The sequence below is a fragment of the Megascapheus bottae genome, chromosome 18, assembly GCF_031878675.1.
Source record: "Megascapheus bottae isolate mThoBot1 chromosome 18, mThoBot2.hap1, whole genome shotgun sequence".
In the NCBI taxonomy this organism is placed as follows: domain Eukaryota; kingdom Metazoa; phylum Chordata; class Mammalia; order Rodentia; family Geomyidae; genus Megascapheus; species Megascapheus bottae.
Window position 1 is genome coordinate 37,596,707 of NC_143526.1, and position 18,306 is coordinate 37,615,012.

Consider the following 18,306-nt stretch of genomic DNA (forward strand, 5'->3'; position numbering starts at 1 on the left):
AGTAAACAATAGGATACTCTCAGGAGAGAAGAAGAAAAAAAAAATCAGAAGAGTGACAGAGACTGTGCGTAATCCAGGAGGCTAATTTTTTTTTTTTTTTTTTTTACCAGTCCTGGGCTTGAGCTCAGAGCATGAGCGCTGTCCTTGGGTTTTCTCAAGGCTAGAGCTCTACCACTTGAGCCTCAGCACCACTTCTGGCTTTTTAATTTTTTTGTACATATGTGGTACCAAGGAATCAAACCCGGGTCTTTGTGAATGCTAGGCAAGCACTTTAACCACTGGGCCAAACTCCCGGCCAGGAGGCTAATTTAACAAGTGGAATTTACTAGAAAGTAGCTCTAGGCTTCCTGGCAGACAAGGCAAAAGGGGAAATGCACAGACCACAGAACTTCTGTTACCTGGTAGAAGGAAGGACACTGATGAGTGTAATTATGAGTCGCACATGCAAGCTGGGAGGCTCTGAGATCAAGAATCTCTAGTAGTAAGCTGAGAAGCTGATCTTCCTGATTACATTTGTGCAATGCATATGACATAGCTCAACCATGGAGCACAGATACCACGGTGGTCCCGTGAGGTTACATCACCTGATGGTGTCCTACTCATCTTGGTTCATCTAAGGCTATTGTGATGTTTGCACCATTATTTTGCCCCACGACATTTCTCAGAACTCATCTCCTGTGAAGCAACTAGAGGCAGAATGTACATCTATTGTCTCCAAGCCTGTTCCTGTTTCCCTGGTAAATTAAAACAATGTTCTCTAATCAGAATCCAGAGTGCATATAAGGACTTTCCATGACCTGGACCCTGTGACTCAGGCCTGTAATCCTAGCTGTTCGGGAGGCTGGGATCTGAGGATCTGGAGTCAGAGCCAGGCCTGGAGACTCTTTTCTCCAACTCCTCACTCTAAAACTGCAAGTGGAGCTGTAGCTCAAGGTGGAAGAGCACTGCGAGCAAAACTGCTCAGAGAAAGCGCTCAGGCCGTGAGTTCAAGCCCAGGACCAACATAAAAGGAAAAAAAAAAGGGGGATTTCTAAGGACAAATGGTGTCTCAACCTCATGGGAGTGGCCTGGGGTCTATGGATGGTGGCATCCGCATCTCACCGTCCTCAGCAGGGAGTTGGTGCAGCATCCTCTCCTGCCCCACTCTCTGGAGCCATGCTGCCTGGGGTGGCACGGCGGGGCCCACCAGTCAGTAACCAGGTGACCTTGGGCAAGGTCACTTAGCCTCCCTTACCTTCGTTTCCTCCTCTAGAAGATAAGCTAACGGGATTACTGTAGGCAGGCCGTTTTGAGGGGGTTGGAACCCCAGTCAGTGCCTCTTGCCTGGTTAAATCATGCTCTGCCCCCTTTCCATCCTGAGAACCCCTGGGGGTGGGGCGGCCAAGTCAGAGAACCTCCGAGTTCAAAGCGAGCCAGGCCTTTCCTGGCTGGAAGGTGGAGACTCCCCCTCCACGAGTTATCTAAGCGGGGAGGGGCGGACCTGCGGGCCCCGCCCTCGGCGGAGCGCTGGGAGGGGGGAGGAGGGGAGGGCAGGGGGGAGGAGGGGAGGGGGAGGAGGCGCCCGGGATCCCCCCCGCCCCTCCCCCTCGGCCGGTGAGCCGTGACTTGGCGGGGAGGGGGAGGGAAGGAGAGGGGCAGGCTCGGCGAGGCCATGTGATGTTGGACGAGCGAGCCGCGGAGCAGCCGTCTTCCTCCTCCTCCTCCTCCTCCTCCTCCTCCTCCTCCTCCTCCTCCTCCTCCTCCTCCTCCGATCGCCGGCTGTCATGGCGACCCCCAACAACCTGACCCCCACCAACTGCAGCTGGTGGCCCATCTCGGCGCTGGAGAGCGACGCGGCCAAGCCGGCCGAGGCCCCCGACGCGCCCGAGGCGGCCAGCCCCGCCCATTGGCCCAAGGAGAGCCTGGTTCTCTACCACTGGACCCAGTCCTTCAGCTCGCAGAAGGTAGAGGCCGGGGAGGGCGCAGCCGGCTGGGGCGCGGGGCCGAGGGGGCAGCGCCCTCCCGGAGACCGTCCTGGGTGGGGGTGGGGCCGGAGGAGACAAAGGCGCGCGGGCGCGGGCGGAGCGGGGCTGCGGGGACAGCCTCCCCCTCCGGCCGAGCAGGCCCGGCGCCCGGCTCAGAGCTCCGCGCCCTCCGCCCGGCCCGGGCCCCGCTCCGCCCCGGGCTCGGAGCATTAGCTCCCCTCGCCTGCGCTGGGGAGGCAGGAGTTAACCAGCCCCTGCTTCCCGGCTCCCGGCCGGGCCGAGCTGGGCTTTGCTCTTAAAGGCGCAGATGGCCCAGCCCCCCAAAACCCCCTCAGACGCGGGAGAGCTTGGGGGAGACCATCGAATCCCAGCCCGGGGCGGGAGCAACTGCACCTGAAACCAGGCTGCCTGGCGCGGGGGGCGGGGGGCTGGAAGCTCCCTCCCGGCCCGGTCCTTTCTCCCGAGGGTGGATTCAGCACCACGGCCAGAGCCCAGACCCTGGTCCCGCCGAGGCCTAGGGCTTCCAGCCACCTGACTGGCTCTCTTTCTCTCCTGGGAAGATCCTTTTCTTTCTATGAAGAGAAACGAAAGGCTTTGGAAGCCATGCCTCTGGGATTTGAGTTATGGCCCAGGTTCAGTCTCATCATCTGGAAAATGGGATCATGATAAAGATGATATCCCAAAAGCCACCTTGAACTCTACTCCTTTGCTCTTGCCAGGAGGGCTGTGAACCGGGAGGTTCCAATTGATGCTGGCTTGAGTGTGATCCTGGCTAGGACACAGCCTGCTGGATTCTCCCATAGAAAGCATGGATCACCAGGTCTACAGGGTCCAAGCCTTACATTTCCATCAGCCACTTTGGAGTCGCCCCCATTTTACAGTCTATACTTGAGGCCCCACCAACCCCCAGTGGGAGAGCCTTCTTCCCTTTGCCCATGGTAGAGCTTTGCACAAGTCACATTGCCTTTCCAAAGCTTCGGTGCTGTCATCTGTAAAAATGGGGCTAAAAAAATTACTTCCTGTATGTGGGGGGAAAATGAGCAAGTGTACAAAAAAAAATGCTACTGGTGATGCCCAGTTAGAGGTCAAGGCTCTGCAAATAGGAGGTGTGGGTGATGTGACAGTGGGGTTCACTGGTAGAGTTCCTGTTTAGCACATGGGAAATCCTGAGTTAAAGCACCCAAAAATAAGGCAAAAAATGCTAGGTAGAGAAAGGCCTAAGTTAACCAAGGTCATTCTGGAGCTCATCTATAAATTCTGGACATAACTGCATACCAAGGACTGGGCCAGGTGCTGAGACTTGACCCTGGGATCTCACACATGATAAACACGAACAAATTCAGCAGTTTGAGGGTGAATCAACAAATGTCCAGATTGTAGAACCCCTTTCTCTAGACTACCAGGAATCAGGCTCCAGTGGCTAGGACAGAAAAGCAAGGGGAAGGAAGTTTCCCATTCTCCCTTAGAATATTTTCTCCCAATCTGGGATCAGAGCTTAGGTGGTCTTGGAATCAGGGATGGGTCCACCCACAGCAACTGCACTTTGGACCAAGCTTCTACCAACTTGTTCTAGACATCCTCCTGTCTCCTCTGCTGAGGCCCCTGGCCTTGGGCCTCCAGGTGTGTCCCAGAGCAGGCACAGCCTGGCAAAAAAGAGCATGGGCCAGCAGCCACAAGGCCCTGGATTTCAGTCTCCTCCTGGCTGCTTGCTGGCTGAGTGACCTTGGACAAGTTGCAGTCACATCTCTGTGACTCAACAGCTGTGTCTAGTAAAGGGTCCATCTTTATCCAGGATCCCCTACAGAATTCTTGATCTAAAAACCCTCTGCAGAATTTCTGGGACTTCCACAGCCAGAGGCTTAAGCGCCTGGCAGGTAGCAGGAACTTAGCAAACACGTTTTCTTTCTTCCTCTGGCTCCAATGCAGAGACCTCTTCATGGTGATGATCATAAGAGAAGCCAGGCCTTAAAGGAACATGGCCTGCGGAGAGCAGAAAGCATCCCACCTCTAATAACCATGGCATCTCCCCTGGCCACCTGAGGATCCAGAGGGCAGCAAGGCAGCGCAGCTCTAGCTAATCTGTGCTGGGAGCTCCACTGTGCCCTGATCAGCTAGGTAACCTGTACACACTGCCTTCCTCTCGTTATCCAGACTGCACACTGAGTGTAGCAATGGAGGCCCCTCGACAGGGTGAGGAGGCCGCCCATGAATGCATGTGCAGCACCCAGAATAGCGCATGCGCTGTGCGATGTGGCCTATGAGCGCTAGCTGCTATGGCGAAGACATGAGCAGTGATGTGAGCTAGGCAAGAAGTCCGAATCCAGCCCTGCCATTGCCGGTGGCATGGCCAGGGAGGGGGAGAATCCTCACCTCTCCAGGTCACTTTTGGTTCAGGTGTTTGTCCCCTTCCAGGGGTTGTAAAGACTGAATGTATCATACCTCATCTCATCTTGGTACATAGGTGCATGCTGATGGTGATGTTTTAGGAGCCATCATGGGGGACAACTTGGGACCAAGGGTCTAGAGGAACCTCTAAATGTGGAGTGTAAATATGAGGGACTCCTATCCCAGCCTCCCCCACCGCAAGGACAGCAGTGAGGAACCTGTTCCCTGCTAAGACTCATTCGGATAATTAGAACATCATTCGTGGCCATCACAGAATGGTCAGTACAGGAAGATGCCGTGGTAGCCAAGGAGAAGTAGGCATGTTTGTCCTGTCATGCACCAAATGATTTTGAGGGCCATACATGACTGGACAGGGATGGGGAACCCCTATCTAGGGGCATGTGTGAGGTTGACAGGAACAACTGCAGGTGCCTCACTGATTGGCTGTTTCTGACCCTCTGATCCATCCATCCTCAGAGGTAAGAGGTCTAAGTCTGGGTCCTGGAAGGGACCAGTTCTGACCCCTGGGGTCTAGTAGAAAGATGAACCTTTACCTCTTATCCTAGCCTTGACTTTCAGACACCTGGGCTCTGGCTCATGCCTTGGTTATAGTTCACATTCCACCACTCTCCTGCAGACACCTGCAATGGCTCCCCCAGTTCCTCTGGGAGACACCCAGAGTCTTCCTCACCTTTCTGGAGTTGGGACAGTCAGGGGGCAGGCCAGGGATCCCTTTCAGGGTACTGACTTTAATGGAATAAAATCAAATGTATAGAAATGATTTGTAGGTTGGAAAGGAAACCAATCTCACTGAAATACAGCTCTGAAACTATTTTTAAAATGCACATGTTACATGATGATGAGTGGGTCTCTTACTTGATCTGGTGGTGGGTTCAATTACTTTCAAGAAGTTTGCCTTGAGTGTTTACCACACTTGGCAGTAGCTGTACCAACCCTGAAGAAAACCCACACCCCTTTATCACCCACATTCCTATGGAGGGGCGAGCTCCGTCACCTCCCAGCCTAGTTACAGACTCCCTGGACTTGCTCTCAGGCAAGATCCTGAATCTGCAAGTCCCCATGAAGGCATTTACACATGATCCTTTCTGTCTCCCACTATTCTCATCCCTGTCCACCCTGCTCCAGCCACCCTGGCTTTGACATTAGCTTCAGACCTGTCCCCATGTCCCCTCTTTAATGCCTTTACACTGGTTGTCCCTCCACCTGGAGCTCCCATCCCCAGGCCCCTGTCTGACTGTTCCCTCACTCTGTTCAAACTCTGCTTCAATGTCATCTCATCAGGACCTTAGTCGCTGGACCTCCCTGTTTAAAACCACCTCTGCATCAGAGCCTGATTAACTGTCTTAGCTGCCAAACGTTCATTGCCCTTCTAGAGTTCCCAAGGGCAGTGACCCGTCTCATTCAGGGCAGAGCCTCCCCAGCTCGGAACAAAGTCTAGGTATAGCAGGCACTCAGTGAATGTGTATTGTGAAGCAATGTGTTAATAAGCAGTAAGTTGAAGAGTATGTTGGATTTTGTAAGCCTAAAACTGCTCTAAACTGCCACACACTGGTAGCTTGTTACCATAATCCTGAGGATCAGGGTTCAAAGCCAACCAGGGCATATAAATTAAAAAGATTCTTATCTCCAACTTACCAGCCAAAACTAAGACCGGAAGTTATGGCTCAAATGATAGAATGTCAACCTTGAGTGAAAAAGCCAGGTGTGGGTGTGAGGCACACACACACGAAACAGAAATCTATTACTTTTTTTTTTTTTTTAAAGAAAAGATACTTGAGATTAATAAAGTCCAGAGCCGGGCACGGTGGCTCATGCCTGTAATCCTAGCTACTTAGGCGGCCAAGATTTGGAGATCACGGTTCAAAGACAGCCCGGGCACTAAAGTCTGTGAGACTCTTATCTCCAATTAACCACTAGAAAACTGAATATGGCTTTGTGGCTCCAGAGGTAGGTTGGTAGCCTTGAGCTGAAGAACTGAGGGACAGTGCCCAAGCCCAGAGTTCAAGCCCCACAACCGACAATAATAATAATAATAATGTTCAGATGCTGGGTTTTTAAAATAGTCACATAGCAACTAAATGACTGGTCAGAGAGGCCCACCTGGGATATCCATGACAAGACCTGGTAAGGAGGGGCCCATCCCATGTGACATAGGACGTGAAACACCAGTGGGCACTTACCAGGCATTCACAGGAAAGACAGTGTGCCTGGAGATGGCTGAAGTCTGGTTACACCAGATGGTGACCACCCAAGTCTATAAAGCTTCCAGGAAGAGGAGATGGCAGGTGGCTTTGGTAGCTGCCTGCCCTTCCCTGGGGCCCAGCTTCCTCTCTGGGTTCCCCTCCCCCACAGGATGGCACATGGCTTTGGTCAGCAGCTGAGCTAAAGGGGAATGTCTCCTTGACCAACAGGTCAGGGTGACCTGAGGCAGCTCCCAGCTGGGATTGCTGTGTCCAAAGAATGCTGTGAGTGCGAGCTTCTACCCTCCAACTCCAGCCTAGACTCTCCTGTGCTTCTCCAGGGCATGGTCCATCCACACCTGTACTTGGGCACGCATACACACAATCACTCACCTGTGCACACACATGCACAATAACCCTCAGCCAGAGCCTGAGCACACACACTTCTGTGGACTCATCCATGCACCCTTACGTTCAAGCTCTTACATTTGCTTACTCACACACACCATCGCACGCCTAAACCCAAGTGAACACCACCTACCTCCCCTAGACTGCTCACCCTCGGCAGCTGTGGCTCCTCTCTGTCCATGGGGCAGAACCAGCAGCCCCTCCCACAGCCCACAGGCAAGATGGAGACACTAACTAGGTCTCCTGCAGGGCCCTGGGAGCTCACAGCACAGCTGTTGGATGCTCCTAGGATGGAATCTGCCCCCTTTACTTTGCTGCCAGGAAGAAACAGGAAGCTCAGAAAGGGGCAGTGAGCTTCTGAGGTTTCCCAGTTGACAGCAGAGTGAGGGAGGTGAGCTGAGTCCCTGTCTGCAGTCCAGGGATTTTGCCAGCATTGTGTCCCACCCGTTCCCCTCCCTCCCATGGGACTTGTGCGTGAGAGTTGGGGCTTCAGGGGAAATAGTCATTTCTCCTTTCCCAAAGGCAACAGAACAGAAGTTGTTCATGTTAGCTGTGAGGGAGGGTAGGAGGGATCTAGGCCACTACTGAATGCAGAGGCGTGTGTGTGTGTGTGTGTGTGTGTGTGTGTAAGAATAGTGACAGAGACCCATTCTGGGCCTCTATCCATACCTCCCATCACTCTATTTCAACCTCACACCAGTCTTAAAGGAACACATTACATTCCTTACCTCACTGAAACTGGAGGTCAGAGGGGTTCCGTGGCCTGTCCAAGGTCACATGGCAGTAGAGCCAAGCTTCAATTCCAGATTTCTCTGCTTCCAAAACTTGGTTTCGTGCACATAGCTAAGACTCATTGCTCCTACTGTGTGTCAGGTGTTTCATCCTTCCACGAGCCTGGAGGACGCTCTGGAAGAAGTGAAACAGGGTGGGAAGCCAAGCATCCAGCAAGGCAAATGCTGGGACTGGGACTTGAGTGGCATGGTGTGAGCATCCTTCTCTGGCACCATGCTGCCTCTTCTAGGAGCTGAACTCCTGGCATCTAGGAGGGAAGCAGAGGGGCCTGGTTCTGAGGCAGGCACCTCAGGAGTGTGTGGGGTCGGGGACGTTGGAGGAGAATGACTCCCTACCTTACAAGGGTGTCCTCCTCCCCCCTCCCTCCCCATCGAGCCTCTAGGGGCAGAGCCCCTGCCACCCCATGCTGGGGTCCTGGGCAAGGTCTGAGTTTGGCACAATTGAAATGCCCAGAGGGACAGATTGGGGCAGTTGGAGGATCCCATTTTGAGGCAGGGAGATTCTGTCACAAGTGTGTGTTGGGAGCATGTCAGGAGGGGGCAAGTCAGGACTCCCCAGAGAACGCAGGGAGGAGAGTGTCGTGTGGGAGTCAGGAGCGGTCACTTCCATTTTATGTTCCTTGCTGAACTTCGGTTTGACTTCAGGTAAGTTGCTTGACCTCTCTGGCCTTTAGTCTTCCCATTAAAGAAAATAGGGAAGCATTGCCTGTTCAGCCCTCCTGGGGGAGTTGCTATGAGCATCCAACTAGGCCATCAGCTGGGGAGGTGTTTGGGGACAAGAAAGGGTCCTACTGATTGCCTGTACCTGTTAGTTGTGTCAGCACAACTTGTGGTTTTAGAGGGTTTAGCCCATGGCTGCTGGCTCCTTGTTTCTAGGCCTGGGTAAGGCAGGAGGTTGGTTGGAGGAAACTGTTTACCTCATGGCAGACAGGAAGGAAAGAGAAGGGGGGGGTGGCTAGAGAAGGGACAGGGGATAAGGCACAGCCTTCAGAGTCAAGGCTAGTAACCCACTTCCTTCAGGCAAGCATCGCCTCCTAACAGTTCCAAAAGCTTCCAAAATACTGGGCACTGGTAGCTCGCACCTGTAATCCTAGCTATTCAGGAGGCCCAAACCTGAGGATTGCGGTTTGAAGCCAGTCTGGGCAGGGAAGTTTGTGAGACTTTTATCTCCACTTAAGCTTCAAGTAGCTGTGGCTCAAGTGGCAGAGAGCCAGCCACGAGTGAAAAAAAGTAAGAAACAGCACCCAGCCCCAGTTCAAGATCTAGTAGTGGCATAAAAACAAATCCTCCAAAAATAGTACCACTAGCCTGGGAAGACACAGACCCTCTGGGGTCCTTCAGGAGCCTGCAGGGGATATGTCACATTCAAGCTATGACATTACTTTGCTCTGTTCCCCCCCACACACCCCGATAATCTGACAAATGTACTCTAGATTATGATGGTGATGTGGACTTCTGGGAATTTCTTAGCCAGATCCATCCCTGAAGGCCAGGCTGGATCATAGATGGTGGACTGTGGGCAGTTCTATTGCCAGTGAGGAAACTGAGGCTCCTAAAGCTCAAGGAACTTATGTACCTGTAAAACCCTGCCCCGTGAACCACCAGGTCTTGATGCCCCTTTCACCAGTGTGGGGGTGCCTGCCCCTCCTCCCAAGCCAGCATCTGCCCCTGGGACATATAACCCCCACCCACAGGACCAAGAACAGGCTGAAGCAACAGTGTCCCCTGCTGTGTGTGACCTCTGACCTCCCTCCCCACATGCCCCGCCCCACCCGGGCAGAGTGTCCCCTGTGTCCGTCTGCCTGGCCGTCCCCGCTCTGACCCTGGCGCCTGCAGGTGCGGCTGGTGATTGCTGAGAAGGGGCTGGCATGTGAGGAGCGGGACGTGAGCCTGCCGCAGAGCGAGCACAAGGAGCCCTGGTTCATGCGGCTCAACCTGGGGGAGGAGGTGCCCGTCATCATCCACCGGGACAACATCATCAGTGACTACGATCAGATCATCGACTACGTGGAGCGCACCTTCACGGGAGGTACCACGGGGTACCGGGACCCCTGCGCCCATTATCCCCCTGGCAGGGGTCAGAAGTCCCCCAAGGATCTTAAAGTGATAAGGACTAGGAAAATCTAGTGCCTCCCCCACCTGCTCCCCTGGCCTGCGGGAGAAGGACATGGCCCGGAAGGAGGCTGCAGCTCCACTCCCCAGATCCCCTGGAGACACAGGCCAGACACAGACCCCCTGGGGTCCCTCAGTCTCCCATAGATTCCCTCTAGTCCAGCACCCTGTAAGCGCAAATGGGGTCTGGAACCTCACAAACAATCCCCTGACACCCCAGAACCTCGCAGGACCCTGAATTCTCTCTCCACCCCTTGGCCTTCTACAGGCTCCAGATTGGCTGGCAGTGGCAGAGACTTGGGCAGCCATTGAGAGGGGCCCAGCACAAGGGCGTATACTGTAAAGAGATGATGATGATGATGATGATGATGATGATGATGATGATGATGATGATGCATTATGCTGGGCAATGTGGCTCACATCCTAGCTACTCAGAAGGCTGAGATTTAATGATCATGGTTTGAAGCCAGCCTGGGTGGAAAAGCCTGAGACTTCTACGTCCAGTTAACCAGTCCCAGTTCTGGGAACAAGGGTGCCTGGGTCCTCCGGGTGTGACACTTGGGGCTCAGGGATGCTAAGGGTTGGGTGGCTGAGGCAGCACCCGTTGAGGCCCTGCCAATGCCCTACAGAGCATGTGGTGGCCCTGATACCTGAGGCCGGCAGCCCACAGCATGCCCGGGTGTTGCAGTACAGGGAGCTGCTGGACGCCCTGCCCATGGACGCCTACACCCACGGCTGCATCCTGCACCCTGAGCTCACTACCGACTCCATGATCCCCAAGTACGCCACGGCCGAGATTCGCAGTGAGTGCGAGCAGCTTTGGGGTCCTTCCCTGCCCCCCTCCTTTAGACATGGGACCATGTGCTTTGTCCTCCAGCCTGGGTTTCTTTCTCCTAATCCCTCTCTCTCCATCTCACCTCCCCCCCCTCCCTCTCCCTCTCCCCCTCTCTCCCTCTCCCTCTCCCTCTGTGCGTATCTCTCTATGTCTCTCTATATACTGGGCCTTGAACTCAGGATCTTACCTGCAATCCCTATTGCTTTAGTTGTTTTGCATTTAAATATTTTTTATCTTTAGCTGTACGAAGTATTAATTCAACATATCAATTTTAACCTATTTTAAGTAGAGATCACTTCAATCTCATTGTCTTGCTGGTTGACAAAGGTAGGGCAGGCTCTGTGTGTAGCATTGGCCCTGTCTCTAACACTCAGGATTTAATTACTGTAGGGTCTGGCAACACTTATGAGGCCCTGAGCAGGGACTGGGGATGGATAGGGATGGAATTGACTTGTGTGTCCAAGCCCACAGTTCTACCAGAGTGAAGACAAGGACTAGGCAGTTGCAGTATGAGACCTGTAAGGGTCCGGAGACTATTTACTGTGTGCTGAGAAGGATATTCACTGCAGCATAACTGATCCAAATGAGAAATATCAGTGGAAATGACCCAGCTATGCCTGGGGTGGGGAGTGAGCCAATGAATTATGGTCTTGCCACAGCAGAATACTGTGCAGATGCTTAGAAAGAATAGTAGGCATGTGCGTATCTCTCTATGTCTCTAAGGAGTGGAAAAAGGAGTAAGGGATGGGGGGAGCAAGCTTGCTGTGATGTGGTGGCACACCTCTGAGGCTGAAGCAGGAGGAATGTGAATTCTGGGCTACATCGTCAGACTTTCTCAGTACCCCCAAAGAAAGGACAAGAGAGGGCTAGAGATTCACAGGGGCTCTTAGTTCAGGAGAGGGAAGTTCTGGGAGAAACACACAGGAAGCTGCCAGCAGCAATAATCTTGGAGGAGCAGAGCCACCAGTTTGCTGATGAAGAAGAGACAGATTTACTGTTGCTGTACATTCTTTAGCACTGTTTGCATTTTTTTTTAAAAAAAAAAAACAAGTCAGCTGGTATTACCTGTAGAAAAATAGTTTTAAGCAATCTTTTATCTAGTCCCAACCATGTGATCAGAGTCATATGGAGGTTTGGAGCCATAGAATGGGCCTGTCCTGACCTCCTGGGGGCCTAGCACCATCCAAGGATAGACTGGAGCAGCTGGGGAAGGAGAGGGAGGAGAGGGGGCCAGGTTCTGGGAGGACCTGGCGATGTGTGGGGACTGGGACAAGTGCAGTGTGGCTGAGCCCAGGCCAAAGGGGTGCTGGGGTCTTCTATGAGTCTGGGCACTGGGCCTGGCAGAAGAGGGATTTGATCAAGAAAGGAGTAGGGAAACAGTGCACAGTGACAAGGCAGGTCTGCACCTCACAGAGACAGCAAATGGACAGTTCAGAGGCCCTGGTGGTTATCTAGGTAAATGGTGATGGTGGCCTGGCCTAGAGACAGATCCCTGACTCTGGGGGAGGGAGTGCTTCCTTTCTCTTGTCCTGAGCTATTTGAAGGCATCTGGGAGAGAGTAGGGTCCAGAGAAGGCCCAGCCCTCTACTTCCACTGAAGAAGCAGGGAGCATTTAAGGGCTTCAGCTAAGACAGGGCAAAGGGAAACCGCCCAGTGGGTAGGTAGGGGGGGCAGAAACCCAAGCTGATGTGATACCACCCCCAATCATCCAAGGCCTCCTAAAGTCTATAGAGAGCCCGGAAAGCAGCTCTGTGGGATGGGCAAGAGACAAGATGTTGTATTTGACCTTGGCATTCATAAAACATCCATGAGACTTAAATATAGCCCTGGTGCTGGAAAGCCCAGGAGTATGTTTACTGGCAACTGACCTTGTGGAGCTGCGGGTGGGTGGTGTGAAGCAAAACCTCAGGGGGCAGAAGCTACAGGACTACACTTGCTGCTTTCTCTGCTCATTTGATTCCTGGGCTTTTAGGGAACCAAGATGAGTTTGCAACAGTGACCACTCTGCAGAATCTCAAGACACGATAGGGAGGCAGCTGCATCCACGGCCAGCCACATTGGTATTGACACCTCCATGCAAGGTTGTGCCCTGCACAGGGGCGGGGGACACTCATCAGAGCATGGATGAATCGAGTCATGCTGTGGTGGCTCTGCCTTGCCTGGCAGAGGTCTGAAAAGTGTATGCTGGGGACAAAGACACACAGCTCATAGCTCAAGGATCCGGGACGGCTTCAAAGAGGAAATGGTTTTTAATGAGTTCGATTTTGGGAATCGAGGGTATGGCTATTCTAAGAGAGAGAAGTCATGTACTCAGAGCCCTAGAGTTTGGGGATGTTCTGGGGAAGCTTTTGGAGCGACTGAGACTGTCTGGGGATAGGAACACCCTGGTGGAAGCCTCGGAACTCGGGGCAGACAAGAGGGAATGGAGATGGAGAGGAGATGCGTCCTGTAGGAACAGGCACAGTTAGTGCAGGGGCTATCAGGGCAGGGATGAGCTTCGCACAGGAAGTGGTAGGATCTGGGAATGAGGTAAAGAGGTCTCTTGTAGAGATGAGAAAGGGTAGAAAGACAGAGCCTAGCTTGGTCCATGCATGCCAGTGATGGTGAGTCTGCATGAAGCAGCAGCTGGAAGGCTGGAGGGGGAGGTTAAGTGAGGCAATAAAACTCTGTGAACATGGGATCAGATGGACTGAGGTCCAGAGCAGTTGGAACCTCCCCGCCACCCCCCCCCCCCATTTGGCTTGGCTTCTTGTAGGGAGGGGTGCTGCGGGAAAAGAGGAGGATCTGGTTGGGCTTGGGGTTCTACCTGTTTCTGTCCCAGGCAGGCAGCCCTCTGTGTGCCCCATTCTTGTCTTCCATTCTGTCCATTCCTGGCTACCCACAGAGCATGCTGTTGTGAGATGTGCTTGTGTGTGTGTCTCTCCACCGGCTGAGCTGGGGGCAGCTCTCATCCCTGCCCATGTGGCAGCCTGTGGTGCCTGCTCAGTGCTGGCTGTGACCATTGGAACTTCTATGGCCAGTGAGGGGCTGGGGAGACCCTGGGTATGAGGGGCCTTTCCTATTCTCTCTCCAGGACATTTAGCCAATGCCACCACGGACCTCATGAAACTGGATCACGAGGAGCCCCAGCTGTCTGAGCCCTACCTTTCTAAACAGAAGAAGCTCATGGTGAGAACCCCAGCCTGCTGGCCTCCTCCCTCCCTCCCTGGACTGGCTGATGGTTTAAAACAGAAAAGCCACTGCCACCTTGGGGACCCAGGCTCCTTTTATCATGGCGTGAGAGCTGAGCACTGAACTAAGGTTCTTGCACAGAATGGTACTAAGAAGTGTTCTGAGGAAAGCCCAGTAAGGATGGAGGGGTAGGAAAGAGGAAGTACCAAGACTCCCTTAATTGCACAAGAAGCTCTAGAGTGTAAGAACCACTGCACAGGGTCAGGATTTTGGCCTAGTGATAGACTGCTTGCCGAGCATGCCTGAAGATCTCGACTTGATTCCTCAGTATCACATATGTGGAAAAGCTGGAAGTGGTGCTGTGGCTCAAGTGGTAGAGCACTAGACTTGAGGAAAGCCCAAGGACAGTGCTCAGGCCCTGAGTTCAGTCACCAGGCCTGGAAACAAAAACAAACACGAGACAACCACTACACAGGTGATATGCCTGTAGCCAGGGGCCAGCCCGTAGTACCCTCAGGCCAGAGGGTCACTGCAATGGCAGTGGGTCTGGACAAGGCAGTGCTTCCCTCCTTAGTTGAGAACAGGTGGCTACGGACAGTCCACCCTTGCAGCAGCCAGGCTTGTGAGCGCACCAGTTGCCTGACAGGGACGTGGAGGCTGTGCGCTCACAGGGTTGGTTAAGTGCCAGACAAGTGAAGTGGCTTTGCCACAGCAAGGAAGGGATATTTGGGTGCTTGGTGCATAGTAAGGGTTTGGGCAAAGGTTCTTCCATCCTTGGACAGTCTGACTCCAAAGAGGCCAGCTCAGCCTCTGGCTCTGCCTGTCGTGTTTCAGGCTAAGATCCTGGAGCATGATGATGTGAGCTACCTGAAGAAGATCCTTGGGGAGCTGGCCTTGGTGCTGGACCAGATCGAGGCGGAGCTGGAGAAGAGGAAGCTGGAGAATGAGGGTAGGCACCAGCTCTGGGTGGGTGATGCTACCTCCCGCCTTTATGTCCCCCTCCTCCCCTGCCTGCCCAGGGCCATACTCTTTCCAAGGACCTCAGAGATCCTCTCACATTCATTAAGACGATGGGCTAGGGAAACAGACCTGGGTTCCAGGCCTCCTTTGGCTACTTTCTAGCTAAGCGCACTTGGAGGAGGCACTCAGCTCTCTGGACCTCAGTTTCCCACCTAGACAGTGGGGATTTGTTATGTGAGAACACACCTGAGAGTTTCTGAGACATTCTATGAAGTGACACACAGAGAGTCAGGCCAGGGCTATATGCACAAGGCATGTACTTAATACAGGTGAGCGAGAGGGCTTTGTGGCTTTCTGGAGAGGACGAAAGGAGGCTGTTTTCTGAATAAAGCATGAGTTGTGTCACTTGCTGAGTGGGGCCTGGGAAAGGTTTGAAAGAAGAAGGCCCCAGAGCTCAGTCTGTCCACATTCAGTCTCTTGCTGATGGCATGCTGCCTGTGGCCAGGAGAGTAGCTCCCTTTATCTTACTCGTTCACCTCACGCCCCTCATCCTCTCTTCCCCTGTACCTCACAGGAATTCCCCAGCCACCAGAATGGGCACATCCTTGCCTGCACGTCCAGCTACCTTTGCCCCTCTCTGGCTTCGTTGGGCTCACTTTGCCAGACCTCAGCCCTTGATAAGCTTGGAGCACCACTTACCCAGTACTTGCTCCTGTGACCCTAACCTGGCCCAATGTATGACTGGAGAATCAGAGGCAGACCTCTCCTGAACTTGGGAGCGTTCTCCTTAGGGGAGCATAGCGTCTTCCTTTCTACAAAACAGAAAATGGGAACATTACAGGGCATGCTCACAGCCCTGCCCCCACGACAGCCCACCCTCCCAGCAGCACTTAGCCACTCCAAGATGTGTCGTTATTAAATTCCATCTTAACAGCTCTGACAGGGGGACATTTCTTACGGCCAACAGCCCAATTATTCTCTTATTTCTAGGTGGGCCTCTTGCATCTGATGGTAACTTAGATATGACAAATCATAGTAGCAGGGACTCCTTGTTACCATGGGGTAGCTATCCTTGATCTAGCTGAGACCAATCCCTGCTCATGCACTGGACACATTAAAGATACCACCACATCAGTGATTCTCTCCACTCTTTCCTATAGTATCATGTTGGCCTTTTTGCTGGATCATTCCATCAACCTCCCCTCCTTTTCCTTCTTCCTGACTTACAAACATGTTCTTGACCTGTCTCAAACTGGTAGTCTGTCCCTCCCATTTTAGCAAACTCCAAGGGGGGGGGCGGGGAGAAAGAGAGGGAGAGAGGGGGAGGAAGAGAGAGAGAGAGGTGAGAGAGAGAGGAAGAGGGAGAGAGGGAGGGAGAAAGACAGAGAGAGAGAGAGAGACAGGGAGGGAAGGAGAGAGAGAGAGAGACAGAGAGAGAGAGAGAGAGAGAGAGAGAGAGAGAGAGAGAGAGAGAGAGAGAGAGAGAGAGAGAGAGAGCTTACCATCTCCATTTCTTTCTCTCTTGAACTCCTTCCAGCCAGGCCTCCAACTGCTCTTGTCAAGGACACCATTTGTTGACTGTGTCAGGGCTTGAGACTCCTCTTTTTTGTTTTTTAAAATTTCTGGTCCTAGGGCTTGAACTCAAGGGCTGGATGCCCCTAACTTTCCTTTGTTCAAAGCTAGCGCGCGCACACACACACACACACACACACACACACGCGCGCGCACGCACGCACGCGCTCAGAGTTCAGTTGACCTAAAAGAAAAAAACAGAGGTAGGGCTGGGAGTTTGGCCTAGTGGTAGAGTGCTTGCCTGGCATGCATGAAGACCCAGGTTCGAGTCTGGTACCACATACGTAGAGAAAAGCCAGAAGTGGTGCTTTGGCTCAAGTGGTAGAGCTCTAGCCTTGAGAAAGTCCAAGGACAGTGCTCAGGCCCTGAGTTCAAGGCCCAGGACTGGCAAAAAAAAAAAAAAGAACAGAGGTAGCGCACATAAGGATCTACATTAGAGACCATCAAAGACTCACGGGACATAATATCAGGAGATAATGGCAGGACAATGAGAAAAGTGGGTGCACAGGTTTTCCTCTCTCCCTGATCCAGGGCAGAAATGTGAGCTATGGCTGTGTGGCTGTGCCTTCACCCTCGCCGATGTCCTCTTGGGGGCTACTCTGCACCGCCTCAAGTTCCTGGGACTGTCCAAGAAATACTGGGAAGATGGCAGCCGGCCCAACCTGCAGTCCTTCTTTGAGAGGGTCCAGCGGCGCTTCGCCTTCCGGAAAGTCCTCGGTGACATCCACACCACCCTGCTGTCGGCTGTCATCCCCAATGCGTTCCGGCTGGTCAAGCGGAAACCCCCATCGTTCTTCGGGGCATCCTTCCTTATGGGTTCCCTGGGTGGGATGGGCTACTTTGCCTACTGGTACCTCAAGAAAAAATATATCTAGATCCAGGCCCCCTCCAGGGGCTTGGCGTCTGACTGTTGGTGTCTCTGTGCTGTGTGATTCCCAAAGACCTCTCAGTAACTCAGCCCTGTGAACGTGGACAGCACCTCCCTGCCCCTTGCACCCAGTAATTCTATCGTCAGTGTGGCCACATCCCATAGTTTAGAAGTAGATGTCACCAATGCTGTGACCTGAGGTCACAGCTGTACTAGGACAGAGAGAGAGAGAGAGAGAGAGAGAGAGAGAGAGAACAAAAACAAAACACGAATGCCTTTTCTTCTGATTCAAGGTCTCAAGACGTTATTGTGGGACTGGCTAGGATCTGAGGTGAGTCCCAGGACATGACATCCACTGGGGCTCAGGTTCTGGGAGGTGCCGAGGGCTCGAGGGCTTGACCCTTCGCCTCCCCTTCCTTCTTGCCAGGGACCTCTTTTACAGGACAAAGCCAACACTGGAGACTCCACTCTTCTAACCAGTACCTCCATCTGGGGCTGGAGAGCCAGCGAGTCCACGGGAGGCCCCTGAAGATCATCAGAAGGGGCTGCATTCTTCTCCTGGACATGGACTGAGACTTGGCTCAAGCCAAGGCAGCGGCATCCCAAAAGCTGGCCACGAGCAGGGTGGACCCCACGAGCACACCCACTTCACTCACCTCCCCGTGGGCCAATGAGTTCAGTTTAACATTTCAGTTGAAATCCCAGAAGGCAACCACACGGGCCCCACCCCTCCTTGAGTTGTGTTTCTCACCCATGAAGTGGGACTTTCAGCAAAAGCCATGTTGGCCTTCCCCGAGAAGGTCAGTCCCAGCTCAAGTGCAGGGGTGTGTCCCTCTCCACCTCCTTCAGTGCCCACCTCCCATCTTCCAGAGGCTACCCCGTGCTGCATGCAGGGGGAGGGTCTCCAGCTTCTCCAGGCTGTTCCCTGGTCGGGTCTCACTTTCCTGTGCCTTTTGCATGCTGGGAAAGGGCCTGGATGTCACTGCTGCTCATGCTTCCAAACCACTGAAAGCCCCAATAAAGCATCCAGGAGGAGCAA

The 18,306-nt window shown here is 53.3% G+C and overlaps 1 protein-coding gene across 1 annotated transcript; it reads left to right on the plus strand.

Annotated features, from left to right (window-relative positions):
- Nucleotides 1-1,574: 1,574 nt before the first annotated feature.
- Nucleotides 1,575-18,306, plus strand: Gdap1l1 (ganglioside induced differentiation associated protein 1 like 1). The gene is made up of 7 exons (XM_090352396.1): nucleotides 1,575-1,943; nucleotides 9,586-9,778; nucleotides 10,491-10,664; nucleotides 13,770-13,864; nucleotides 14,702-14,816; nucleotides 16,931-17,598; nucleotides 17,695-18,306. Exons 1-6 carry the CDS (start codon nucleotides 1,764-1,766, stop codon nucleotides 17,272-17,274), a joined length of 1,101 nt encoding a protein of 366 aa, XP_090208522.1. The 5' UTR covers nucleotides 1,575-1,763; the 3' UTR covers nucleotides 17,275-17,598; nucleotides 17,695-18,306.